A 26,598-nucleotide genomic window follows, 5' to 3' on the forward strand; every position below is an offset into this window, starting at 1 on the left:
TATTTTAACCTAAAACAAATCATTCTTAAATCTTAATGCATGGAATGAATAGGCTGGAAAAGATTTAGATAAATTTTCTTAAGTGAAATTTGTAAAATTCTTTATTAGAAATGATGAAATAAAAATTAAAATTAAAAATCAAAATAAAAATCAATAAATTAAAATTTTTTGTTATATAAATTAAGTAATTTGAAAAAAATTTAATAAATTTATATATATATATATATATTAGATAGGTATTTTTAATAAAAATATTAATAAAATTTTTACAGTTGAATAAATATTGATCAAATTTAAATTATAAACAATATTTTATTAATTTTTTTACATATTAATGATTCTACATGAAACTCTATTCATGAATTTGAAATTTTTTAAAAATCTTTTTATAAAAAAATTCATAAACTTTACCTTAAACTTTCTGACTAATTATATCATTCTTAAATCTAAAACAAATCATCAATTTGTCACCAACTGTGAGGCTAATAATTGTGAAAGTCAACGATTTATAATTCAACTATAACCATATAAAACTTCCTGACTAATTATATCATTCTTAAATCCAAAACAAATCATCAATTTGTTACCAACTGTGAGGCCAATAATTGTGAGAGTCAACTATTTATAATTCAACTATAACCATAAATACATTATTAATTCATAATAAATGAATAAATATTCTTTTGAAATTTAAATACTTTGATGGGCAAATTTATAAAAATTTATAACTTAATTCCAAAAAAAAATAAATCACCTTATTTCTTCCTTGCAAATGAAGAGAAAAATAGAAACTCCACAGTTTATCCCTGGCCAATGTCCTCTTTAGCCTCCGATCCTGCTGACATGCCAAGGAAAAAATTGAAGTGAACACAGCTCTCCTTTTTCACCGATCAGCCTCCCCTTTTAACCTCTTTACAAAATCCACTTTCAGATTTATTAGCCTTTCACAATGTTACCTTGGAATCCAAGCCCAACTAATTGAAATGAAGTCCTAACCGAAATACCAAAATTTAATACAATTAAAAAAAAAAAACACACAAGCAATAAAATCAATCCAAAGTCAAGAGGTTCTGCATTTGTTTTTAAATGTGAGAACTAAGATGAGTATGTGAGTTTTTAAATAAATTTTTTTATAGAGAAAAACTCATATTTGCCAATTGAAATATTTAAAAAAAAATTATTTTATTTATTATGAATTAATAATTTGTGATTATAGTTGAATTATGTCAAAATTGTTAGAGGTTTTTAAAATAAAGTATGAGAAATAATTTCACATTGAAAAAAAAAAAAGATAAGATATTCATTTAAATTAGGAGAAGTAAAAATTTAATATAATTGGACTTAAGTAGCTAAAGTGCAAAGATGGATGGGCTTTAACTTTCAAGCATGGTTGGTCTTGTACTAATTAAATAACTTATATATATTAAGATTTAATTAATGGCTTGCATTGCAATAAATAAAAAATTATTTTTATTTAAAATTTAATTTTTAGTTAAATAAAACTTACTTGTTGATTAATTAAATTTGTTTAAAATAGAAATATAAGAATAGATAGTTAAATCTATACAAAACAAATAGATAAATTTGTTTAAATAGATAATTTTAATTATTAAAAAATAAATAATTTTTATCTATTCAAAATAGGTAATATGTTTATAGAACATTTAATTAATTATATAATTTTATCTGATTTTCTAAAAAATATACAAAAATAATTTATAGAATTCTTCCTCATACTTCAAATAATTTTCAAATTTCTTTTATAAAATTTTATTACAAAACTTTTTATAAAGGTTTTATAATCTTGTAATACATTGATAAGTGTTCGGTAACAGATTTTGTCAATGCACAATACAAACAATTATTGAGGTTTATTGTACGCTCAAAGTTTATCGCCTGCAATCTTTTTATACACTTACTAATAAATAATATAATGAGATTAAATAAAACCTTAAAGAAAGTTGTATAATTACACACTTTGGAGCTTTGTTTCAAAATTTTAAAATAACAAAAAACAATAATTTCAGATTTTCATATTTTAATTCTAACAAAAATGTTGTGATAATACACATAAAGCTTAGTTAGTGGGATAAACTGTATTTTTGAATTATTCCAAAAGAAAATGAACTTTGAATTTATGATAAAAAAAACTTTTTGTTTACAATTACATTAATATGTTGAAGGCTTGAATACATATTAATAGGGTACCCTGGCCTTTATTATTATCATCCTTACTCCAATTTATCTAATTAATATAGTGTGAGGTTAAGCATCATAAGATTGGGTTGATTCCATTAGTTTATTGCTGCACTTTATCCTCATTTTCTGAATTAAAGCTGAAAAGAGAAGTAAAACGCAGAAAAAAAAATTAATGCCAAATATATAATTTCTCACTTTTCATAAACAGCATACAGAAAAATAGGTAAGGGGGCAGAAAGAAAGTAAACAGCTTGTAATTTCTATTGGATTTTCAAGGATTGAATGAAGGAGGCTTCCTAATCTTAGTAGCTTGCTCAAACCCATATGCAATTTCAATTAGCTTGGGCTCGGAGCCCTTCAATCCCCCAAATGAAATGCCAATAGGCACCCCTTGGCTATCAAATCCAGCAGGGACAATAATTGCTGGAAACCCTCCAATGGCGTACACAGGTGAAACATCTGACCTAGGAGTCACCAATGCATCTAGCTTGTAGTCTTTCATCAGCTTCTCGAATCCATTTTTTGAGAGATTTTCCAAATTTAACAATGCTGCGCTCTCATTAGCACCAATCCCATTTGTGGCCTGTGCTGCCAAAAAGATTTCTTGGCCTATTTTATCGATCAATTCCTGCAAATGCCACCATATTAACCAACATTGAGTATGATCATCAATCATATTGTGGGATGCGTATCGAAATAATGTCTCTGCATAAATTTCATGCTCTTATACCCACCAAATCGGGAAATTTCAGGTTGAAAGCTATAATATCGGCCAAGGATCGCACCGGGGAAGCCACCAACTCTTCGAGGTAGGCATTCAAGGACAATTTGAACTCAGCTAAAGTTGCTACTGCTTCACCACTTGCAGTGAAATTTAATATAACATCAATGTTGGCTATTTGCAAATTGTCTACCACGATTGCACCTTCTCGCCTGAATATACAAAAAGTTTGTAATGTGTTGAAATGATTATTCCATTAGGCATCCCAACTGTCTATACATAATAGTAATAATTTTAGTTGAGCTTTACCTTAGTGTCTGTAAATGATTCTCAAACGTCTGACCTAAACCTAGTCCTTCAGCAATTTGGAAAAATGGATTTCTCACTATCCCCAATCTCTTTCCTTTGAGCCCATAGGAATTAAGGAATTGTTTGTAGCCACCATGTGGGATGTAGTATGATGCATATCTAGTCGCTTCATCATTAGAATCGAAGCCTGCAATGGCATCAAGAACATAAACAGCATCCGACACTGTCCTGCAGATAGGCCTGTTGAATCCAATAGGGAAGGGGTAATTTCTTGAGGTTATTATGAACATGAATAACATCCCACAGAAGAATCAAAGTCGCATATTAACCACAAAAATACCAGTAAAAAGGAATAGTATAATAAAGAGCAACTTAACCCAATGGTGTCCTGTCTTGGAGTAACTGGAATGACCCCAGCTCGGCTGGTGATGCCAACTGTAGGCTTGAGGCCCACTACTGAATTAAAACTGGCAGGACATAAGAGGGAGCCATCAGTCTCCGTCCCTAATGACACTGTTACCAAGTTTGCGGCCACCGATATTGCTGATCCACTACTTGAGCCGCATGGAGTTGCAGACAAGACGTAAGGATTCTGCATGCCATTACAAAACAGGTTCTATTACTGTGTGTAACATATATTTGGGTAAAAATTACTATATTCAATTTGCAATTGTTTTTTACACACTAGCAGATAATTGAGGATAATAAATGTTTGGAAGTGCAAATACTGGAAGATCACAAATATTTTTTGAAGGGAATGATCACTCTAACTCACCTTACCCTGGCCACCTCTAGGACTAAAGCCAGCGGGTGCATTAAGCGACCTAAAATTAGCCCACTCACTCAAGCTAGCCTTGCCCAGAATGATTGCTCCAGCTTTTCTCAATTTCGCCACTACCCCTGCATCCCTTGGCACCACTGAGCCAAGCAATGCAAAAGAGCCGGCCGTGGTGTTGAACTTATCTTTGGTACCGATGTTATCCTTGAGCAGAATGGGAATGCCGTGCAAGTCAGGCAGTGAACAAGGTTCTTTATACTTCCGCTCTTTGTCAGCAGCATCAGCTTGGAGCAATGCATCAGGGTTCACTTCTATGATCCCTTTAAGGAGTTCATTGAGTCTGGAGATTTCTTCCATGTAGAACTCAACAAGCTGCCTTGAGGAGAGTTGGTTTCTCTCAAAAGCTAGTTTTATATCTTTTATTGTGGCTTCTTTGATTGAGAATGCATAGTTTGTAATTGTCCGGGTGGAAGACCCAGATGACAATATGGTTGAAAGAATCAAAACCAGGGAGACAGCAGAAGAGCTCCTTAGAGAAGAATTGGCAGCCATGGCTAAACTGCAAGCGGTGGACTTGCCAAGTTTAGACTAAGTTTTCAGTTTGAATTAGATTCCACACTCCTATCCTATAAATAGATACCATCTAGGGAATTTTTGTTTGAATTTGAATGTAACATGGATTTTTTATTTGTAATCAAGGAAGGTTGAGAGTGGTGACCACTTCCTCTGGACAAATTACAGATGGCAAACTAAGGCATCTGAGAAACGCACAAACACATGGGAACAGTATAACCAATCATCTAATTCTGTTTTTTAAGGAGGAAATTTACAATGCACGCTGCAGCTGTCCACTGCCGTCCATTTTGTGATGTTTAATTTGGATCTTTAGCAAGTTTTTCAGGTAAAGAGAAATCATATTTGTGTGGTAGAGCGTGGTTTTATTAGTTGTGAAGCAAAATTGATTTTTTTTTTTTAATCATTCTAACACCTTATCGAGTTATAGAACCAAACTATATGCTCAAGTAGGTAAACTTCGAAAAAAAAGTTTGGACATAGATTTACACATAGTTCATAAGCACCCAAAAAAGAAAAAACAATATTCATGGAAAAGTTAAATTTGTTTTTAAAATGATTTTGTATTTTTTCTGAAAGACAATTATATTTTATTGGATATGAAATAAGAAGTTTAGAAACAGAGACCAAGATTGCTGTTATAAAGTAAACAGGAAGAAAACCCCAAACAATATTGAAACATTTGTAGCCAATTTACCATATCAATTGAGAGATATACCCCAGCTTTATATAATTGCATATCTTCCAAGTCTTTTCGTACTATTTCAATATTACATGTAAATATACATTTAATTACTAATAATCTGGTTTTTCCCCTTTTTTTTTTATTATGATTTTGAGTAACTGTGATAAACCTTCATTTTATGTTAATATATCAAAAATAAAAATGTTCACATGCAAAGCTGGTTGTAAGTAGTATAACAAAATGTGAATGGCTATATGCCAATTTGTTTGCTGGTTGATTGGTTCGTCTATTTAATGTAATACTTGAATATAATTATAATTTTTTGTATTATTATTTTCATAAAAAATAATAAAAAATAAAAAAGTCACAATTATGCTTTGCAGAATACGTACCAGTCCTAATTCCTAAGTTTTTAAAAAAACCTCATTAGAAACTTATTGGATACTTTGGCTGCATATTAGGGGAAAAGAGGCCAAAATGGCGCTCTGTTTCAGCAGGACCCTTTTGATCTTCATCAAACATTGCAAACAGATAAGCTTGTATTAGTGTTCCAGACTTCTTTGGGGTCCCATTATTCTTCACATGATTGATCACATTCTGGTAATATGTGCTTGCATTTTCAATAGTTGCCGCGGTGCCTCCATCTGATGGCCAACCAGTTTCGGATACTATCACTTCCATATTGGTTACACCAACTTTCTCAATGGCAGAATAAAAAGCATCCAATATTGCATCAAACAGGTTTTGGTACCCATATGCGCCGTCCTGAACCACAACTCCTGGCGACGTAAATAAGGCATAGCTAAGATCTATGTTTACAGGGTCACTAATGTAGCTAAAATAAGGGTAGATGTTGGCAAGTAAAGGTGCCCCTTTGTCTGCTAGGAATTGAATGATGGGGATTATGTATGAACTTGCACTGTCACTGAATGAGCCTGCCGAAGGAGGATAAGAACTGCCTAACAAAGTCGCATCCACTGAAGTAGTAACCTTAAGTTGGAGTAGTATTGCACTATTTGCTGACGCCAAAGCATTATAAATGTTTTGCATTGCAGGGAGAAGAAATTGAGCAGCTGGATCTTCTGGTCTTATTTCGTTTCCAACAGAGATGTAACGAATATTGACCATTGGTGGGTGGGAAAGTATGTTTCCTTGGACCCAATTGGCTGCAACCGAGGCATCAGTAGCAAGGGCCTGAATGTCCTCGTTAGGGACACCAAGGATGAGTTCTATGTCTGGAAAATTTCCAAGGGCTTCGAGAGTTGCTTGATTTGGATCATAGATTCTCATCTTTCCAATGCCATTGTTCCTATAAAGATCTACTACTTGCTGTTCACTTGGCAAATTGTCACCGATTCTTCCATAGCAAACGCCCACGGATTGTGCACCTAATTTAAACACATCTATCGCAATTAACTTCCATAACTCAAGTACTAAACCTTCAATATTAAGCTGATAATAATTGCACAAAGTTTTTCCAAGAAAGGGTGCTAATTACTTTCACTTAATTCATATATTATAATAGACATTAGTAGAATTAAAGTAGTGGCCAACAGCATAAGATAAAAAGACTAAAATAATGGGATTATAGTGAAAAATTGAACCTGTGAACTCCAAGCTGGACATGAAAATTCCAAGTAAAAGGAAAGCGACAGCCATTAAAAAGTTTTTGCTATTCCTTGCATTGAAAAAAGCCATGGAGAAGATGAAGCAGAGGAATTAAAAATATGGTGTGTGATAATGATTTAGTCCTTCTTGAATGTCTATATATATATGATTATATGCTGAGTAGCGAAGCCCTAGCCTCCAATTGTTACGTGAACGAAGTCCTATTGATGCTAATGATCTATTATTAATTATAAGAATCTGGTTTGATATGCAGAATGATTTGAACGAGACAAAATCTGCTTGTGTATCAAGTAATAATAAGTTAATTATTACAGATTTATTGCAGTAATAAATATATGGTGCTATGAGACGAGAATTGATGATCAAAGAATTTGGTGGCATGCTTATAAGTTATATGCATATCTTTAATTATTTTGGGTATAATAATATTATTACGTTTTAATTTATTGGATGGATTTTTTTCTTGGGTAAAAGCAAACCTCTTTTTTTTTTTTCCATATTTATAACAATTTCTTTTTTTTTTTTTTCAATTTTGAGACCGTTGACTGTTGAGTGAAATGCTAATTTTTTAATTTAGAAAATACATTTCTATAAATACGCTCATATTATTTTTGAATTAATATGAGCATATTTAAAATATTATTTTATTAATAAAATAATATCACAGGTGGGGACCTAGAGGCTAGAAATAAAGCAGAGAGCCCTTAGTTTTTCTAAGGCTAAAATAATAAAAATATTTTAAATTTTATTTATTTTTTATTATATTAATATGTCTTTAATTTTTAATTTAATTTAAAAAAAAAATTTAACTTATATTAATTTAATTTAAATAATTTTTAAAATTTTAATTTATATCAAAATAAGGCTTAAAATAAATCAGTATTATTCTTTGATTTAAAATAAAAGTTTATTTGAATGCAATAAAAATATAAAATTTTATTTAAAAATAAAATAAAATAAGAGTTTTTTTTAGTTTTTTTTTTTTTTTTTACTAAAAATCAAAAAGAAGAAAGAAAATTAGAAAATGAGATGAGAAAATTTTTTGGGGATCGTAAGTTTGTAACTGAAAACATGATCATGTGTACAGACTAATATGTTGGTTTGTATGAAATTAGTTATCTAATTTTTTTATTTGTTTCTTATTATTTATTATTTGGTTTTTCTTCTCAATTCCCTAATTAAATTAGTGTTATTTAATTTCTGACATCAAATTTAATCGAAGGTTTTTAAATAAGCATAGATCAATGCTATCGGTATCATACTGATAACTATACTGATATCAATTTTCATCGGTATTTTAGAACACCCCAAACATATGTGCAGATTATGTCTAAAGGAGCTCTAATAACTAAACTATAAACTGAAAATGCTAGTCTATAACTTTCACAACAGCAACAAGAATTACATAAACTGGAAGACATTGAAGATGAACATGTTAGGGAAGATTTGCTAACTACTTGATGAAGAATAGAAGATGATGGGTGACCAGGGCGTTGATGCCATCCAGAGGAGGTGGTTTTGATTCCAACGAATGCAGGTGCAGGTGTATGGAGAAAATGTAATTTTGGCTGTGGAAACTCATACACACTATATTCAGGCCTCCAGCAAGTGGTTTCCTCGTGTAGAAGTCTTCACCAAGAAAAAGGTATTGATCAGCCTTGTCACAGTGTTGGCAGATTATCTTGGCTGGATTTTGATTACCAGAACTGATTTGCCTTTGATTAGAAGTAGGAGTAACTCGACTTGGTTTGAACCTGTCAGCATTAACAGATGAAGGTCTGACAGCAAAGTGTGCATAGGAACCACAATTTCAGACAGAATCTTTGATGCTTCAGGGCCTCTTCATAGTCAGTAAGCTTCTGAGTAATTCCTCGAAGGAGATGTGCGATTCTCTGACTCTAATAGCAGTAACTATTTCCTCAATCTCATAACCAATACCATTTAAAGCTTGAGTGATTAAACCATCATCACTAACAGCAGAGTTAATGAGAGCTAATTCATCAGAAACACTTCTAAACAACTAAAAATAGTCGGAGACAGACTTTGTACCCCTTGGCTTGGTAAGTTTCTCCCTGAGATTCATCATTCTTCATATGGATTTGTTTGTTCCCATGCTTGGTGAGAAGGTTCTCGTGAAGCAATGAATGGTGACACTGTTTATGAAGTAGAAAGATAATACCATTTAGCCTCAACTGATCTTGCCTAATCCAATGTTCATAGGCTGGATATGGAACCATTGCTGATGGAGTTGAGGTCGAGCCTTTTTTGGAATAAGGACGAGGAAAATGATAATTACCATTAACAAACCAGAGACTATAGCCAAGAAGAAAAGAACTAAGTTGGCCACGCCAAGAAGGAAAGTTGACAGAATTTAGTTTGATGGGAAGCTGTGCAGGAGCGTTGATAGTAACAAACTGATTTGGTTGATCAATAGAAATAATGTTAGAGGATGGAAGTGTAGGTGATGGACGAAAGTTATTTTGATTGGGCATGGTGAATGAAAGGAGAAGGAAAGAAACTGAAAAATAAGTAGATACAGCAGGACCAAGAAAGTAATAGGAAGCAAAGAAGATTTGGAGCAGAAAAGCTAATTTGTATCACAAACATTAACAAAAATATATATACATCAGTAGAATAACAAGATAAGAGCAACCTATTCAAACTAGTTTAAAATAAAGAAAATGTTGCAATATCTGATACACTAATCTAAGACTTAAGTAATTTGAACCAACGGCTGTGTGATCAGTTGACAGATTGCTGACTCTTAATATTAGTAATCAAGGCTCAAATCATGAACATCTCAAGTACCAAAAAAGGACCAAGTAATTTGAATTATGAACTGAAGCTGAATTCCCAACTATATGGCCTCTTGGAACTAGCTACAGAATATGAATTGCCAGCTGATACAAGAGCCTGAAGATATTTTTAAGCTCAGAAAGATAACAGGAAAAAAAGGCATACTAATAAATGAAAGAAAAAAATTGTATGAAACAGTTATTTCACATTAGTATATGTTTATGATTTAGGAAGAAATTGTCACAGCAGTTCCATACAAAAACATCAAATCTGTTAGACGGTTCCAAAGAGAAAGTCCCTCGTTATATCAAAGGATTCAGAAAATGGAGGTTTTTTCCATAGAAAAACATCAAATCTGTTAGGCGGTTCCAAAGAGAAAGTCCCTGGTTATATCAAAGGATTCAGAAAAAGGAGGTTTTCTTAGCCTAGTAGCTTGCTCAAAAGCATAAGCAATCTCAATTAGCTTTGGTTCCGTACCCTTCAACCCCCCAAAACAAATCCCAAAGGGTATGCCATTGCTATCATACCCGGCTGGGACAGAAATACCCGGGTAGCCTCCAATTGCCAGCACAGTCATAGAAAGTGATATACCAGGTGCTACTAATGCATCCAGTTTATAGTCTGTCATCAGTTTCTCAAATCCATCCCTTGAAAGTTTTTCCAAATACTCAATTGCCTTTCTTTCTTTCTCCCCAATCCCACTTGTCTTTCCTGATTCAATAAAAGTTTGCTGACCATACTCTTCAAGCTTTTCCTGGATCACACACAGTAGAAATATTTTGTTGAGGAAGATTGAGCAAGCTTTGCATAACCCAATTAAATTTCTTGACAAAATTGGCATTGATTACATCAAAAAAACATATATATGCATAGTTGCATACATACCAACTCAGGATTATTCTGATTGAAATCAATAATGTCCGCCAGTGACCTCACAGGAGAGATTGCAAGCTCTTTTAGGTATTCATTTATGGAACTTTTAAACTCAGCCAGCATTAGCGTCAGCTCTCCACTTCTTCCAAGATTTGAAATTATATCAATACTTGCTATTTCTAGGTCATCAATTATAGTTGCCCCTCTGGCTCTATAATTTTCAAAAGGGAACAAACAAGACATTAGTGTCACCTTAAGTGCAATTAAACTTGTATTTCTACAAAAAAAAACAAAAACAAAATAAAATTAGTGGATTACTGCTAGCTTAGCATCACAATACATACCTGAGTAAATCAAGGTGACTCCCAAAAGTTGAAACAATGGATCTATTTAAAGAGTCCAAAAATAGATGTCTAACAACCCCCAATCTCTTTCCTCTGATCCCATCTTTGTTGAGAAATTGTTTATAACCACCATCAGGAATGAACTTAGCAGCTTCTGATGTTGCTTCACTATCTCTTGGGTCAAAGCCCACAATTACATCCAGTAAGTGGACTGCATCAGCCACTGTCCTAGCCATCGGCCTTCCACGTCATCATCAAAGAAAACTATTTACTTCATATATAATATAGTAGGCTAATGCCACTTTGTATGCGTGTAATTTATAGATTGTTAATGTCAAAAGCTCATCTTTTATGGCATTGCTAATAGAATCTTAAGCATGTTTCATGATATTCTTGGAGTATGTAGGTAGGATTCCTATTTGTCAATGAACTATTTCCATATCTGCAGAAGTTTGTTTAATCATTACTTGTTTTTTGGTTTTCTGAAATGATTACTTATTTATGTCTTCATTTGAAAAGAAAATTCATACCCAATGGTATCCTGCCTGGATGAGATTGGAATAACACCAGCCCGGCTAGTAAGTCCAACGGTTGGCTTGAAACCTACTACCGAGTTATAGTCAGCTGGGCAGAGAGAATAGAACCATGAGTCTCTGACCCAAGTGAAACACTCACCATGTTTGCAGCCACCAAAATGGCTGATCCGCTGCTTGATCCACACGGATCCGCCCATGCAACATAAGGATTCTGCAAAGGCAAACCAGCAAACCAAGTTTTAAAAAATAAGGGCATCACATCAGGTTAAGAGAGAGGGGAAATCCTGACGGACCTGGGATTGTCCGCCTCGAGCAGACCAGCCGTTAGGAAGTTTACCCAAGGCCCGAAAAGAATACCACTCCGTTAGACTGGCCTTCCCCAAAATAACAGCCCCAACTTTCCTCAGCTTTTCTACATCTCCCGCGTCCCGACCAACCACAGACCCCAACAGGGCGTACGATCCTGCAGTCGTATTCATTTTATCATTCGTTGCTATAGTGTCCTTAAGAAGCACTGGAACGCCGTGCATGAACGATCTACGGCCATGACTGTTACTCCTTCTCTCACGATCCACCTCCTCTGCTTGAACCCGTGCGTCGGGATTGACTTCCAGGACGCTTCGAAGCACGGGATTCAAGTTGCCAATTCTGTGCAAGTAAAAATCCACCAATTGGAGTGATGTCAGCTTGTTCTCCGCAAAGGCTCTCTGGATGCTCTCGATGGTGGATTCTTCAATGGTGAAATCATGACCCTTGATGTTGACGACCAAGAGTGAGAGTAGAAACGGCAATGAAAACAGGAGATGGACAGGTTTGACCACCATTTTGTTTCTGCTACTTCAATTGCAAAAGAAGAAGAGCAATAAATACCTTTGACTTTCTCTGGCAGATAATTAGCCCTATTACACTGGTGATTTCAATCCCTCTATTTTTTAAATTATCTTTTTGAGATTTTGCTCTTTTTTTTTTTATAAATTGTTCTTTAATTTCCTATGTCGTTTTCAATAAGAAAAATACAAATACTGGTTTTTTCAAGCAAGAACCGAAAATATTATATATATATATATATATATATATATGGAGTGGGCTGTAAGTTTATATACACAAAAATCAAGATACAATTACTTTAGTTTTTTTATTTGTGAAAATAGAGAAATTATAAATTAAAATGATTTGAGGCAGTAAAGCAAACCTTTTCTTTTTTTTTTTTAATTTATTAATAGATTTTTAATGGTTATATTCACATAAACAAAGTTTTTTTTTTTTTTTGGCGAAACACAAAAACAAAGTTTAGTAGTGAAAAAAACTTAAAAGAGTTAAAAGGAGCTAGAAAAATAAAACAGCAAAACGCCATGCTTGATGTATTAATATTTAGATTCAAATTTTTTTTTATAATTTTTGTTAACAGGCGATTTATAAATTTAAAATATTTATAAGTAAAAATTTAATAAATTTATAAGTTTTCAATTAAATTGATGACTTTCTTTAATTTTAAAAACCAAATAATCTCCCTTATTAATAATCATTAAATGATGTTAGTTATTGCGTTAAAATAATACGGTACTAATAACAAAAGGAAAAATAATGTACATATCTTTTTTTTTATAAATTAGTACTTGTATTAAAATTAATATATATTTTTTATATGCAAAATTTAACTCAAATGATTTATAATATTTATAAAAAATAATATTTTGATTAAAAATTTAAATTTCAATACTTCAACTTTTTTATTTTTAAAGTACAATCTCATTTGTAAAAAATTAATATATATTACATGGTAACATGATTATCATCATGAACTTGATTTACAAGGTTAATTCTTGCTTTCCCTTTTTGAAATTTTGCCTGTTTTATTAGAAGCTAAGTTATTTGACACAATAAAATCTTGTGGAGGTATCTAGGCTCCAGAGTCCAGAGTGCATACAACAATTTTGCTTACCAATTTGTGGCTTAGTTTCTGTCCAATTTGCTTCCATTTATTTTTTTTTTTCTTTTTCCTTTTTGAAGAAGTGGAGGATCAAGCTCAACGGGACTAAGGGAGCTAATCACTTGCAAGTAGTGATTGTGCAATTGATTATATCTTTTGAAAATTGGGAGCTGGAAAAAAAAATCATAGCTAATAGTGTTGTATGTAGTTGGAGACTCGAATTTTATTCTCAGAAAATGGGTAAAATGACCCTCTTCTAGATTCATAATACTGCTGGACATGGTGAATGATAAGAAAATGACATACGAATGACGTTTTTATAGAAAGAAATATAAATGAAAGCCAATAAAATCAGAAATGTAGTGGCAAATAATAGATCACTTGCAAGGGGTTAATTTGCAGGTGACTCCGCCGGAGCCAGAATTAGCCCTTATGAATCGTAAAGCAGTAATGAGGGCACCCCTGGTGGAACCCATCAGGGCCCAATTCATATGTGTGACAACACCAATTGAATTGTAAGGGAATTGGAGACTGTTATAGGAGTTGAGAAGGGCAGTTGTCCCTTCCCTCATGAGAGTTTTATAGGGGTCTCCTCTCCCTTGAAGGCCTTCCCACAGGGTCATATCAGTCCCATATCGCCTGGCAGCAAGTGGCCCAAAAATAAGAGCAACCTTTGACTCAGGGTTCAGTACCCTCCAGTAGCATTTGTACTCCGGCATTATCCAGTACCTGGAAAGTAGAAAGCCACAACAAGATCATGGATAACTTCTGAGTTGAACTAAGGTTTTAATGTCCTATTTCCAGCCAACTAACTGCTAACTACAGTTCTAGACTACTATTTTGTGAGTTAAGCTTCCTGTGAATTCTGAAACGCTAGTATGATAAAAGTTCACAACTCTGATCTGTCAGCTTCTAGAGTTCTAGGATGGAGCTCTAGCTTTCATACCTTAAAGTTTTCTGCTCACATGGATTCACCAAAAAGTGCAAATGTGGAATGCTAGCATGAAATGTGAGCTTGCATGTGTATATATCTTAGAGTTTTGCCTCCAGCCCGATGCACTTGTAGATTCACATAAGCATTGGCTCCATGGCCTTTATGTCCTCTTTGGCCCTAGTGATATCTAAATGTTTTGTTTCCCTATGATTCCTTTCTTGGCCCTATTGGCTGAGAACAATGTCAACCATCTTTTCTTGATGAAATTAGGTCCTATGATTATTCAAATTTAAATAGGCTGGGGCACCGTAACACACTTATAGTACTAGACTACTAGTACAGATTTCATACCATACAAGGGGGTTTCTTTACAGTTTACTTTAGACTCCATTGCGCCAAAATGAGTCGTGACAAATGACCCCTAAACATAAAGGTCCCAAAAGAGAACTTACTGATGTGAACAAGCTGATGCTTCTAAGAAGGGCGATGGTGGCATTGGTGGCAATGGTGGCAATGGTGGCAATGGTGGCAATGGTGGCAGCGGAGGCAATCGTGGCAATGGGGGCAGCCTGAATGTTGGAGGAGACCCCGTAGGTGCTGTTGGTGCAGAAGGCCTTGTAGGTGTTATTACAGGTGCAGGCACAGGAGTAGCTGACCTTGGGCAGAACGACATGGGCTGGGCAGGTTCAGAAAGCAAAGAATCCACTCCAAAAAACTCCATGCCAAACATCCTGAACATAAGTCTAAGTTTTTGTGCAGGGCCAGCGGTTGCACCGCAATCATTTGACCCTTGTCCACTGCCTGAAACCTGGGCATTACAGTTACTTAAGTCTGGTGTGCCATCAAACCTCATGAAATAGTTTCCAAACATATTTGTGGTCTCTTCCCTTGACATTGTCACTTGTCCTTCACCATCAGCACAGGTGATCGTGACCTTAATTCCTGCAAGTAGGAAAGTGATCAATATGTGATTGTGTAGACCATTTGCGTTTACAGTGTCCAAAATTATACCTTGGACGTGAAAACACTTTCAATTTCACACGGTGTTTCAGGAGAGTACATATGTCCAATAACAATTGACCTCTTTTACTTTTGGCCTTAAGAATAGCTGATAAAAGTTTTTTAAAAAGTACTTTATAACATTGCAAGCTTGTTGGTCCAATCAAAGTCTAGAATAGCTTGGAATTCAAGTGCTCGGAACATTTCGATTGAATGCAAATATGAAATGCTTTATTCCTTGTTAAAGAATCCAGCCATTAGCGTGGTTGATGGATAATTTTCAGTTATAAGGGAAAAGCATTCTTTAACAGTAATACACCAATCACAGGCAAAGAAGACAAAAGAAAAGTAGGTGTAATTAACAATGTAGCTATCTACGGTAACAGGGGATTGATCTTACCCGGAAGGGGATAATCGAAGAGGGATCTTTGGCCATCTTTGCACTGGTCACAGAAGACCGTACCAGAAACCATGGCAACTGCCTGTGTCCCATCTATGGCTGCTGCAAAAATGAGCAAAGCTGTGAAAAGGAGCTTTTGTGCCAAATCCATGAAACTTGGAGAATACAGAAGAAGCTGGAAAGCAGGCAGATCATAAAGTAAAAGGATGGATTTTATCAACACTACTGGATGTGTACCTGCACTAGCAAGGGGAAGTAAATAAAGAGTAGTGGTGTCTTCTTTTCCAACCCTCAACTGCCTATATTAATGATGTTTGGAAATTTTTGAATAGCAGTAAGGACAAACACATTTAAAATCCTGTGATTACAGGCGAGCAAGCAGATAGATTTAACTGTTACAGAGGTAATCAAATGCACTTTTACACAAGTATTAGAAGCAAATGTCTAGACTTTTAAAGTTGAAAAGGATGGCATCAGAATGAAGATCTGAATTCTGACTATGACCCCGACAATTGACAGCTAAGGTTCCTACAAATTTATTTCATACAGTGATGAATGGAACAACCAACATTCCGTAAGTCATTTAGTCTGAGTTACGGTGTGAAAGTAGAACTTATCAAACCAAATCACTCTGGATGGTGATGCCGTCCACAGCATTAGTTATCAGCATGTCTATGCATTTTATAAAGGAAAAAACTATTTATTTTAGCGTAATGAATGTTAGATTTTCAGTACAAGAGTCCTTTCATCACGTATATGTGTGGACATGGGTGGTCTGTAGAGCCGTAATATTTTGAACGATGTCGGTATAGGGAATTAGTATTTAGTTGGCCGTCTATGCAGAGAGGTGTATTGATGAAGAGGGGCATGAGCAAATTCATGTGAAAAGCCTAGACACGAAGTTTCCTTGCTAACTTTTTATTGTAACTCCAATCCGTTTCTTTTCAACTGCATAACACATGTCCCGAGTTATGTAGTTACTTCTCATTTTTAATAATTGCTGGACCTCTATATCCTCATGCCCGCATGGCGCGGACCTGATTGGTATGTCGAAATTTTACATCAGATAGAAAAGAATCCGGAATTTTTTATTAGAAGAGTGCTTTTCATAATCTAATCGAACACATTTCAGGGGAAAGCTGTAATGGCGGGCAACATCTTGGCGCCATATTACCTAAACGCGGTTTGGCGGACCATGGTGGGAATGTATGAAAGACGTAGGTGAGACGGGGCATGAAAATATATTATCATTTTAGATTAAGGCTTCAAATCCCATGGGCTTCTTGTAGCTTGCAATGGCAGTCCCATTTACCTTCAATCATGCTTTCCATTTCTCTTGTATTGCCTTCCTTGCGACATACAAATGTAGATGTACTTGAAAATTGAGCTTCAATCGACAACCAAGACTGAAAACAACTTGGGCAAATCTTAAGGCATCTCAGCAGGGTATAAATTCTGCCGTGCCTACTTGAAAAAAAAAAGGGGGCAAAAAGGAAAAAAAAAACAAAAACAAAAAAGTTCTCATGCCAGAATATCTGTAACTCATCTCAGACAACCCTTCTTACAATTATCAATTGGAGATAAACTTACCTCATAACAAGCATACTGCAGCACAACATTTGCCTGAAGCTCCCTTACTTTAGAAAGTCACTCTATTGTTATCACTTCTGCACTAGAATGCGAAAAAACAGCATGGCTTGTCCTCGAGTATACCGTGGCCATGCTTGGGGTTAAACGTATTAGGTTAGATCTAAATGCAGAAGTCTGTTTCATACACATGTCAAAATATTAAGGTTCCAATAGACTTTAAGCTCAAACTTATTCTAAATGTTGGAGAATTTAAGAAATCTTTTATGCAAACCTGAATGCAGTCCAGAAAGCAAAACATCCCATTGTTGGATCATAAAGCTCCATGGCAACAAAAATTCAAACTTGCTTCATTCAATTTCCAAGACCCCCCAAGTCTAAGAATAAAAAGGTACCCAAAAATATAGGCTACCATGCAGACATGCACATTATACATCAGTATTAGAAATATCAGAATCAGATGGTGCTCAAGACCAGAGTAGCTAAGAACAAAAAATCAATAAACAAATAAAAAAAATTTTGAATTATTTGGTCACCAATTCAAACAATTATAATCTTAACTCATGCTCAAAATATGAAAAAAAAAAAAAAAAACAATAAAAATAGTAACTCTAATAACATGGGCAACTATGAAGCAACACTCATACAAAAAGGACATGTTTGACCAAGGCAATGCAACTGATTTAAGGCCTACCAAAATTGTTTAAATATTGCATTGACAGTAATAACAGTCACCACAAAAAACAAACAAGACTCATCCTCATCAACTCAACATATTAGACATAAAAAAAGCTCAAAAGAAGTTTTTCTTCTCCCTTTCTATGGACCTAAGCTTCACATTTGTCAGTCTCTATCTTCAATTCTCTGCAACATGGTCATTCTCTGTTTTCTCAGCGCTGGATTCCAGAAGAAAAATAGACCATAGTTAGCATGTCATGCTGTCGTAACACATTTAATTAACACAAAGTTATCCACAAAAGTGAACTCAAACTCATTCAAAATTCCAAAAAGGGATCCAATAGGCAGGGGGTTTTCCGTGGAAAAGATAAAATGTGCATTCATGTTTGTTTAAGGGGTTTCAAACCAACCATCAATTTGTTAATTAACATGATTTATTGGTCATAGAGAAGTATAACAACTAACAAGAAGTTCTCAAACTCTTTTCTTATACAATGGGCTTTCACTTGAAGGAAATTACTTCATCATCTATGCTTTAGATTTATCATAAATTTTGATACTTATTTAGGAAATAAAAAGAACAGGAGAGGTGAAAATAATTCATGGTTATTTGTCCTTTTAGCTAGTTAAAATCAATTTCATTTCCTAGAATCTGTACTCTAAAAGAAATACAGTTAAACTATTGCTACATACATGGGAAAACACTGTTCTAAAGCAATTGTGGCAGGCAAAAAAAATACAATTATGCTACTTTTATTCTGTTTCTTAAGATCAAAATGAGTTTGAAATAATAAATGAAAGACCATGAAAGAACCCAACTTTGAAATATATAAACAGTTAATATGTGAAACCAACAAGCTTAATAATGAAGAAAACATGTTCCTACATAACCCATCAATATCTTAAACCAAAAAATATATATAGCGATATCTATTGAACAATCAAATTTCAGCTAATTGAACAGACCTTCGAGGTTGATCATCAGCAGCAGCGGTCTCAGCAGACTCACTCTTCCTCCAGCTCCTTTCAACGGGAGCACGCCCATTCCCGAAACTTGCCTTTCCTCCTCTCTCTTTCTCTGTAACCGCGACTGTCTCTTTAATCCTCACAGCTTCCAGCTTCTCATCAATCTCTTTCCAATCTTTCCCCTTTTCCTTCAACACCTCCTCTCTAGGCCTCGCCTCGCCAAAAGGATTTGCCCCTTTGGGCTTGGGCGCAGTCACCTCCTTTTTACCCTCCTCTGTCACAGGAACAGTACGTGGCTGAAGCACAAGCTTTGGCCTGACCCCACCACTACCAGCAGCACTGACAGTCTCCTCTTTTTTCTTTCCCCAGTTGTCCAAATCCCTCGGCGAATCCCTCGATTGAAGTGAATCGAAACTGCTTCTTCTCTCAAATCCCCCACCAAATCTCCGTGGCGGTGCCTCATTGACGATTTTATTACTCTTACTAGCTGCCCAGTTATCTACTTCATCAGCTTTCGATTGCGAATCAAAAAATCCTCCTCCTCCTCTGTCTCTCCTCTCAAATCCACTCCCAAATCCATTCCCAGTAGGAGTCAATTTCTTAGCCGACGCCCAATTATCGATCCCATCAGCGCGTGAGGGAGCAATTTCTCTATTGGAATCTCTATTCGAAACCCTAGAAGATCCCCATCTATTATTACTCGACGAATCGTCGCCATTGGAATTGTATCTGTTCGAGCCGTAGGATTTAAAACCGCCACCGAGACGGTTACGGTCGAGTTCCTCAGGGGAACGTTGGCGAGGACCGGTTGGGAGTAGGCGGCGGTCCTCGTGAGTGAGGCGAGCCGGCTCACTCGGCTTAGCAGAGCCGTAGGTAGTAAATTCAGCCAGAGATAGGGTTTGGCCCTTCTTTTTCTTGGTCTTGGTGGTGGCGGCGGCGGCTAAAGAAGGGAAATCCGCGAGCTTTTCTGTGGAAGAATCGACGCGGCTCTGTTGTTCGAGTTCAGCTTCATGTTCTTCGGCGTCGAGAGCCCACGCGCCGGGTTTGCCCCAAGGAGACGAGACAGTTGCCGCCATGGTCGGTTTTTTGTTTTTGGGATGTGTTGGCTCTTGCTTGAAAGCTTGCGTTTTTTGTTTTGGTTTTGTTTTGCGCTAGATGGGAGCGAAGGGGAGGGGAAGGTATTTTATTTGTGGAGATGATGGGATTAGATCGGACGGTGGAGGAAATTTATAAGACGAAGATGGAATGTTGGGATTTTGATTCCTGGAAGTTATTTGTTTTTCTTTTCCTTACCGGAGTGGGAAAATTGTACTACTGTTGACATGTATTTTTATGTAACCATACAAATCATACAAAGGATATGTCTTTCTGCTTGCCACGCCACCTTGTATACAAATTATTGTCCTATATAACTTGAGATTTAATTTAATATTTGACATAGTTATCAAATTTTATTTACAATTATTTTTTATTTTGAATTATGATATTATTTTATGTTAAGAAATAATACTTCTATTATCTTAAAATTATCGTCTCTTATTTTTTATCAAATCAACTCATCTTTAATTTTAATTTTTTAAAATACTGCATTAAATTAAATTTTAAAAAATATTTTAAAATATTTTAAATTTTAAATTTTAAATTTCAAATTTTACAAATTTTATTTTTTAAGTTTTTTATTTTATAATTTAATTAAAATAATTATCAAAATTAAATTAATTTGACAAAACTTAATAGAGGATAATAATTTTTGGACGGATGGAATTTCAAAAAAATTTATTTTTGACATACTTAAGAAGAATGTACCAATATAGATAAAATATTTTAAACAATTTTACTGAATGCAGGTAAGGAAAATTGTTAAAAGTAATTCTAATTAAAAATCTCAAAGTTGGCATGGCATGGCTTACACGGTAATTAATCTTAAAGCTTCTAAACAGTTTAGATTCTAATTGTAGCCCATTAGATTAAGCAGTGTGCCAGACATTGGATGGATGCGGCTCCTCTGCTTGAATTGTTTTTGTAAAACGACAGCCATCTCATTCTCAGCCTCACTTTTGAAAAAGGAGACTGCTTTGCTTACTTCTAAAGCTGGTTCCTGGAATCCAAAGATTTGGAACGTTATGGACGGATAATCAAAAACTTGATTTCAGTTCACCCAAAGCTTCATTTGGATCAACCACGGCTAAGATTTTTCTATGCTTCAAGGCTATTAAACAAAAAGAATTTGACACATAAAAGAAAAATGAGAAAGAATCAACAAACCAAACCCGAATCATTGCAACCCCTCAACCCTTGACCAAAAGAAAAAAAAAAGGGGGGGAAAAGAATAGCTTTCTTTATGTACAAATGAGATGGACTATCATCGCAGCAAAGGAAGTAAGATCACCACTGTGAAATGGGAATTGATACTGCAAGTTGACAATAATGCCAGAATTCAGGACGCATTAACTGATTCCAATTGGGGTCTCCTTTGCTAGTCGTCAGGGAAGGTATCAAGTAAACTACCTTTCTGGCTTTTGTCGACACCCCCAAATTTTGTTTGGAGAATAAAGGAATTCTCTTGCTTTCCAAATATTCTATCCAGATCAATGTTGGGCCAATACAGGAAGATCAGAACACTCATCTTGCAAAGAAAACTCATGGCTCATAATACTCTGAACTCCGCATTGTGATTAAATGTTCATCCTCAGGACTCTTCATGGAATCACCACTAACATACCATGTCACGGTTCCTACAATGTAAAGGCAGAAGGCTCTATCATTAGCTCAATTGAAAAGGTAAAGATGCAAAAGATGCGCGATTATTTGGTTGAATTATTGAAGAAGCATTTTCAAACAGGATGCATGGAAAGTTGAACCAACTCCATGTTTGCAGTCTCATTTTACGCATACAATTCAATGAACGACTAGCTGAGTAGTTCAAAAATATCATATAAAGTTTCAACATATATGGTTATCAGGCACATACAAGGGAGAGTCAAAATTCATTTTGCTTAACCAAGGAAATAATAAATAGGTGAAATAGTGGGGAAAGGATGACCCATCCCATCCAGGACATCATTGTGGCCAATAAAGAACCTACTAAGATAAGATGTCCCACAGAATCTTTATAGATCAATGACCACACCACACCGGAGGTTCTGAAATAGAGACCTCTCATCACAGAGGCATCAAAAAGTATATTATATCTAAAAGTATATGATGAACAGCCTGCAATAAATAGGAAGTTACTCCCAGCAACCTCCCCCCCCTCCTTTTAAAAAACTCTTTACATCTTTTTCAATGTAAGAAGCCCCAGCTCTTGCCTCCATAGTGCATATACCCACTAAATTATCCAAAAGGCATATTTTAAACAGATAGTCCAATGCGAAGCTAAGAAAGATAGATGGGTTTAACTCACCAAAGATGACAATAACAGCGCAAAATTACTAGTAGCAAAATGATTGTTCACCAGGATATCCATTTTCTCTTGATCTGGCTTTAAAGTTTAAGCAAGAAAAAGGAGGAGCAGAAAGAAGGCAACTCATGAAATTTATAGTTTCAAGTTTAGACCTCTCCCACTTGTATTTAACTGCCTGAAAAAGAGGAAAGCAAAAAGAGGGGGAAAAAAGGATAAGTTCTACACATACCTACTGGAGGAGGTGGTTCCTGTTCTCTTGTTGCATGAAGTATGATTGTTCCAGAGAGCACAGTGATGAATCCACATATCTCAGAAGCAATACTGCTCACATTTTGGCCTGACCAGTCCTGTAAGAAAGAACAAGATAACAACACTCAGTTTGTGCTCATCAGTTACTGTTGTTGAACATAAATTACAACCAGAATTAGGCATCAGAACCAAATTCAGAAGTATGAACTAAATAGCCTACCTTAAACATGATTACACTAGCAATAATGGTCAAAGTTGTGAACATCACATAATATACTGGAGAAACAATCGCAGCATTGAATGTATCCAAGGCCTACAACAAAGACACATAAACATCAGTCAAACACAAATGCCAACCAGCCATTCTATTTGAAAGATATGCCTTTGAAAACATTGTGCCTGACATGAGGAAGAAAAGGAGAAGGCTCATAGTCATGGATATACTCAGGGCTGATTGCATGCTACAAGGATACTTTCCATGTTCAAAACACATCTACTGTACCTAAATTTCACCGGGTAATACAAAAGGATTAAATGCAGAATTCATTCAACGGAGGATATTTTGGAAGAAGCTACACTTTGCATGTAAATTTCTTAGCACAATATTTAAAAATTGTAAGTAGTTGTAGGATCTAGAGGAGGTGATATTCATCTATATGTTTAATTATGAATTCAATTTATTATGTTGTCGTACCTAATATGCAATAATTAACATATCATGTGACAAAAGTATGCCAGCTACATAGGTAGTGGGTATGTTTTTTCGGTACATGATGGTCATTCACTCAAATGACGTTAAAAAGGAAGATTAAATTTTTTAGGAATAGACGGCCACCAAGGCACAAATTCAATAATACTAACCTTGTTGAGGTAATTTAATTGTGTAATGACACAGATTGCAGCAACTGTAAGAAAAAACCAAGTTTGAGGATAAGCTATCTGACTTATCCCATCCAATGTAAGCTTTATAGCAATTCCAATGGCTTTGATGCTTACAACCTGCACAGCACCCAAGAAATGCTTTTACATAGTGCTTACAGCATAGTAACTATCATGGTGCTATTCAGAATTGTCAATAACAGTTCATAAGGAGATCTCCATACCGTAAGAGAACCCATTAAGGAACATATTCCCAAATAAACCAGTATATTTGTGAGCCCATAACGAGGTTCAAAATGCAAAACCAAAGCTAAGACTATTGAAAGTGTAGCTGCTACATAAATTAGAAAAGCTGCCAACAGAAACACGACAAGGAACAGTAATTAATGACTAATGATAAGTGTTGCACAACAAAGAATAACAAATATAAAGAAAAGGGCCAAACCTGGTTGTGTTGCTAGGGTCCAAATTTCTTGTACCGAACTTGGAGTATGCTCTTGTGGTGCGTGAATTACAATCACCACTGAACCTACAACGCAGGACACACATCCTACAATCCCCATTTTCTGAATTCGTTCCTTCAGCATAAAGTGTGCCAGACAGGCACTGTTCAAATTTATCAAACTTGTCAGTTGTTGAAAATAGTTCCAATCAAATCTAAATAAGTCACTGCAAACAAATGAAGCTTACCTCACAATAATACTTAGTGCACCAAGTGGGGTAACTAGAACTGCAGGAGCATAGATATAAGCCACAAAATTTGCAACCTCGCCGATAATCACTATTTGCACAAAAAGGTTCACCAAAATGGATCTTGATAATCAATTTAAGAAGGAACATGATTTTGTGCTTATTATCTTTAGAGAAGGAAAGATTCTTATTGCACGTGATACACTTACTTGTTATCATGCCTGCCCACCAAAGCGGCTCTAGTAAGTAGGTATAACCGCCAACTCCTACATTATACCATACAGAAAAAAAAAAAACAAAGTCAATTACATCAATAATACTATCCATTTTTGTATTGAAAAATCTCAATAACTATATGTTGATTTACACAATGCAGTACTTAAAAACCAAAAACACATTAAATTTTACTACTTTTGAAAAGTTTACATCATCAAATAGTAATTATGGTTATGTTATTATTAAAAATTCTGATTTTTTTGAGAAATTCTTTTCTAATTTATGATCCAATCTGAAAATTAAAGAAAGCAACTAGTATGAACTGATTCACATATCTGGAGTTTTTTCCTAAATTTCCTTCCAAATTGAACGTTTTAAATCTGAAAAATGAATTTCACAAATTCATAAGTAAGCTCTGAATTACACACATTCAACATCTATATCCATTAGTTAATCCAATTAACAAAATCGTATCACTCCATTGATATAAAAGTAAAAAAAAAAAAAAAAAGAGTCAAAACCAAATTTAAGCAAAGCAATCAAACTCAATGGTGAGTTAAAATTGGAAGCGACAGTTACGCATTAAATCATGGATTAAAAATAAGAATCATTTTTTTGAAAGAGGAGTAAATTGAAAATAATTAAATTAAAATAATAGCAGACCTGCGCGAGTACCCGAAGCACCGGCACGCTTGAGCCCTTTCTTCTTCAAAATAAAACTGGAGCCGATAAACGCGCTCGACGCCACTGCTAATATCAATCCCTTCGAATTATCCGACAATCCCATCTCTTTTTCTCTCTTTGATCACATCAATCAACGCTTCAATTATTTTTGCTTCTAACGATCAAAAATGGAAGCTGGGGAATCGAATTCCCGCCAAGGAAAAGAGCTAGAATTGAAGCGAGGGCCAAAAAGAACGAACGAACGGCTTTGGACTCTGCAACGACAACGCTTTCAATCGAGATTTAGTTTAGCTGTGACTTTCCAGACAGAAATGTGAAAGTGAAAAGAGAGAGAGACAGATCTAAAACCCTCTTTCCCTCTAAACAGGAACTCTTTTGCCCTTGTTTTTTTTTATTAGCTCCGTCGTGTTGTCGGAAACTTCTTAATTTTGTGCGGCCCCCATAAATAGATTAAATAATCTTCTGCTTCACACGGTTTTTACTAACGTACACTCTGCCTTCATTTTATCGTTGATCGGGACTAATATTTAAGAGTTTAGCTTCAAAACAGATTGACAATATTGCCCTTTCAAGAAGTTGTCGGCTTGAGGAGGGCGTATCAAAATCTGATGGGTAGCAAATGTAATTTTGAGTATATAAATTAAAATTTTTAAACTTACGCACAAATCACATTTGGTTTTTTATCAAAAAGTTAGAATTTGTGGATGGAGTAAGGTTGAATTGATAAGATTCCAACAATCTGTTTGTAAAGTCTAGATAGTTAGATTCAAATAAATTTATAAATCATTTATAATATTTAAGTTCGAGCTTTATTTTTAGTAGTTTTATTTGATAAAATTTGTAAATTTATTTTGAGATTTACAATATATTTTGACTTATAGGCTTTTTTCATCGAAACAATAGAATTCAAATCTTTCATATTAATTTAAAAATAAAAAATGCATTTGGCCACAAAGAATAAAATATAATAATTAGGTTTATAGAAATAAATTGGGTAATGAGCAAAGCATTGGGGCCTAACTACACTAAAAGAATTCAAGGCATTAGATAATCAAATAATGAGGAACTATACATAAATAGAGAAGGGAGGGAATGAGATGAACTGAATACAAGGAAGCTTCCCCTGATCCATTTATTATTAAAAGGAAGCTTCCCTAAGGTGCATAGCATTGTCAGAGTCACTTTAATATTTACACTTACAATATGTGGAAACCAGAAGTTTTAAAATTGTTAATGTAGATTGAAGATTAGAGCACCTATCTTAAGAAACACTCGCCCGAAACACTAGACAGGTGAAAAGGTTTCAGTTTCTTTCATTTTCATGTTGAAAAAGGAATAGTATCATTCCATTATTAGGAATGCAAATCTAAAACAAGCTTCGCGGCCTAGAAACCAAGTTTCAATCTTAGGGAAAGCCCAAAGGAAAAGAACCTTAGTGTATGGGTCATTAATAGGCCTAGAGTTTACTTGGATGATGTGATGGAAATTCAACGCCAGAACACCCAAAATCTTAGGCCTTAAACTGAACTAAAAAGGAAAC

General features: G+C 34.9%; 5 protein-coding genes and 1 pseudogene across 17 annotated transcripts; all 6 read right to left on the minus strand.

Moving 5' to 3' along the window:
- Positions 1-2,379: 2,379 nt before the first annotated feature.
- Positions 2,380-5,454, minus strand: LOC111308010 (putative amidase At4g34880). Its single transcript, XM_022906377.2, has 5 exons — positions 4,005-5,454; positions 3,607-3,821; positions 3,230-3,469; positions 2,934-3,132; positions 2,380-2,827 (listed from the first exon to the last, which is right to left on the minus strand). The coding sequence occupies exons 1-5, from the start codon at positions 4,557-4,559 to the stop codon at positions 2,471-2,473; spliced, it is 1,566 nt and encodes a 521-aa protein (XP_022762112.2). The 5' UTR covers positions 4,560-5,454; the 3' UTR covers positions 2,380-2,470.
- Positions 5,455-5,620: 166 nt separating this feature from the next.
- On the minus strand, positions 5,621-7,529 carry LOC111308241 (glucan endo-1,3-beta-glucosidase-like). The gene is made up of 2 exons (XM_022906552.2): positions 6,870-7,529; positions 5,621-6,653 (listed from the first exon to the last, which is right to left on the minus strand). Exons 1-2 carry the CDS (start codon positions 6,961-6,963, stop codon positions 5,692-5,694), a joined length of 1,056 nt encoding a protein of 351 aa, XP_022762287.2. The 5' UTR covers positions 6,964-7,529; the 3' UTR covers positions 5,621-5,691.
- Positions 7,530-9,875: 2,346 nt separating this feature from the next.
- On the minus strand, positions 9,876-12,438 carry LOC111308240 (putative amidase At4g34880; annotated as a pseudogene). Its single transcript, XR_016328761.1, has 5 exons — positions 11,737-12,438; positions 11,438-11,654; positions 10,908-11,147; positions 10,576-10,774; positions 9,876-10,444 (listed from the first exon to the last, which is right to left on the minus strand). The product of XR_016328761.1 is annotated as a putative amidase At4g34880 (transcript).
- Positions 12,439-13,594: 1,156 nt separating this feature from the next.
- LOC111308766 (Pollen Ole e 1 allergen and extensin family protein) lies at positions 13,595-17,703 on the minus strand. 9 transcript variants are annotated; one of them, XM_089745544.1, is made up of 6 exons: positions 17,568-17,703; positions 17,297-17,470; positions 16,881-17,170; positions 15,707-15,808; positions 14,760-15,249; positions 13,595-14,102 (listed from the first exon to the last, which is right to left on the minus strand). In XM_089745544.1, exons 3-6 carry the CDS (start codon positions 16,939-16,941, stop codon positions 13,751-13,753), a joined length of 1,005 nt encoding a protein of 334 aa, XP_089601670.1. In that variant the 5' UTR covers positions 16,942-17,170; positions 17,297-17,470; positions 17,568-17,703; the 3' UTR covers positions 13,595-13,750. The 9 variants fall into 9 exon arrangements, with proteins under 9 accessions (XP_089601670.1, XP_089601682.1, XP_089601657.1 ...); XM_089745556.1 differs by lacking the exon at positions 16,881-17,170; XM_089745531.1 differs by having other exon boundaries at positions 15,707-15,805; positions 17,019-17,170; positions 17,297-17,654.
- A 90-nt stretch (positions 17,704-17,793) lies between these two features.
- LOC149519878 (eukaryotic translation initiation factor 4B3-like) lies at positions 17,794-20,090 on the minus strand. Its single transcript, XM_089745561.1, has 2 exons — positions 18,938-20,090; positions 17,794-18,189 (listed from the first exon to the last, which is right to left on the minus strand). The coding sequence occupies exons 1-2, from the start codon at positions 20,011-20,013 to the stop codon at positions 18,150-18,152; spliced, it is 1,116 nt and encodes a 371-aa protein (XP_089601687.1). The 5' UTR covers positions 20,014-20,090; the 3' UTR covers positions 17,794-18,149.
- Positions 20,091-21,106: 1,016 nt separating this feature from the next.
- On the minus strand, positions 21,107-25,548 carry LOC111308767 (putative magnesium transporter NIPA6). Of its 4 annotated transcripts, none has more exons than XM_089745567.1 (10): positions 25,038-25,496; positions 24,368-24,424; positions 24,159-24,249; positions 23,914-24,074; positions 23,693-23,820; positions 23,451-23,588; positions 22,810-22,902; positions 22,570-22,687; positions 22,341-22,414; positions 21,107-21,672 (listed from the first exon to the last, which is right to left on the minus strand). In XM_089745567.1, the coding sequence occupies exons 1-10, from the start codon at positions 25,159-25,161 to the stop codon at positions 21,664-21,666; spliced, it is 993 nt and encodes a 330-aa protein (XP_089601693.1). In that variant the 5' UTR covers positions 25,162-25,496; the 3' UTR covers positions 21,107-21,663. The 4 variants fall into 4 exon arrangements, with proteins under 4 accessions (XP_089601693.1, XP_089601696.1, XP_022763091.2 ...); XM_089745570.1 differs by having other exon boundaries at positions 22,341-22,418; positions 25,038-25,494; XM_022907356.2 differs by lacking the exon at positions 22,341-22,414 and having other exon boundaries at positions 25,038-25,548.
- Between the last annotated feature and the right edge of the window lie 1,050 nt (positions 25,549-26,598).

The sequence above is a fragment of the Durio zibethinus genome, chromosome 2 (genome assembly GCF_047325235.1).
Source record: "Durio zibethinus cultivar Kanyao isolate XHJ-2024 chromosome 2, ASM4732523v1, whole genome shotgun sequence".
In the NCBI taxonomy this organism is placed as follows: Eukaryota; Viridiplantae; Streptophyta; class Magnoliopsida; order Malvales; family Malvaceae; genus Durio; species Durio zibethinus.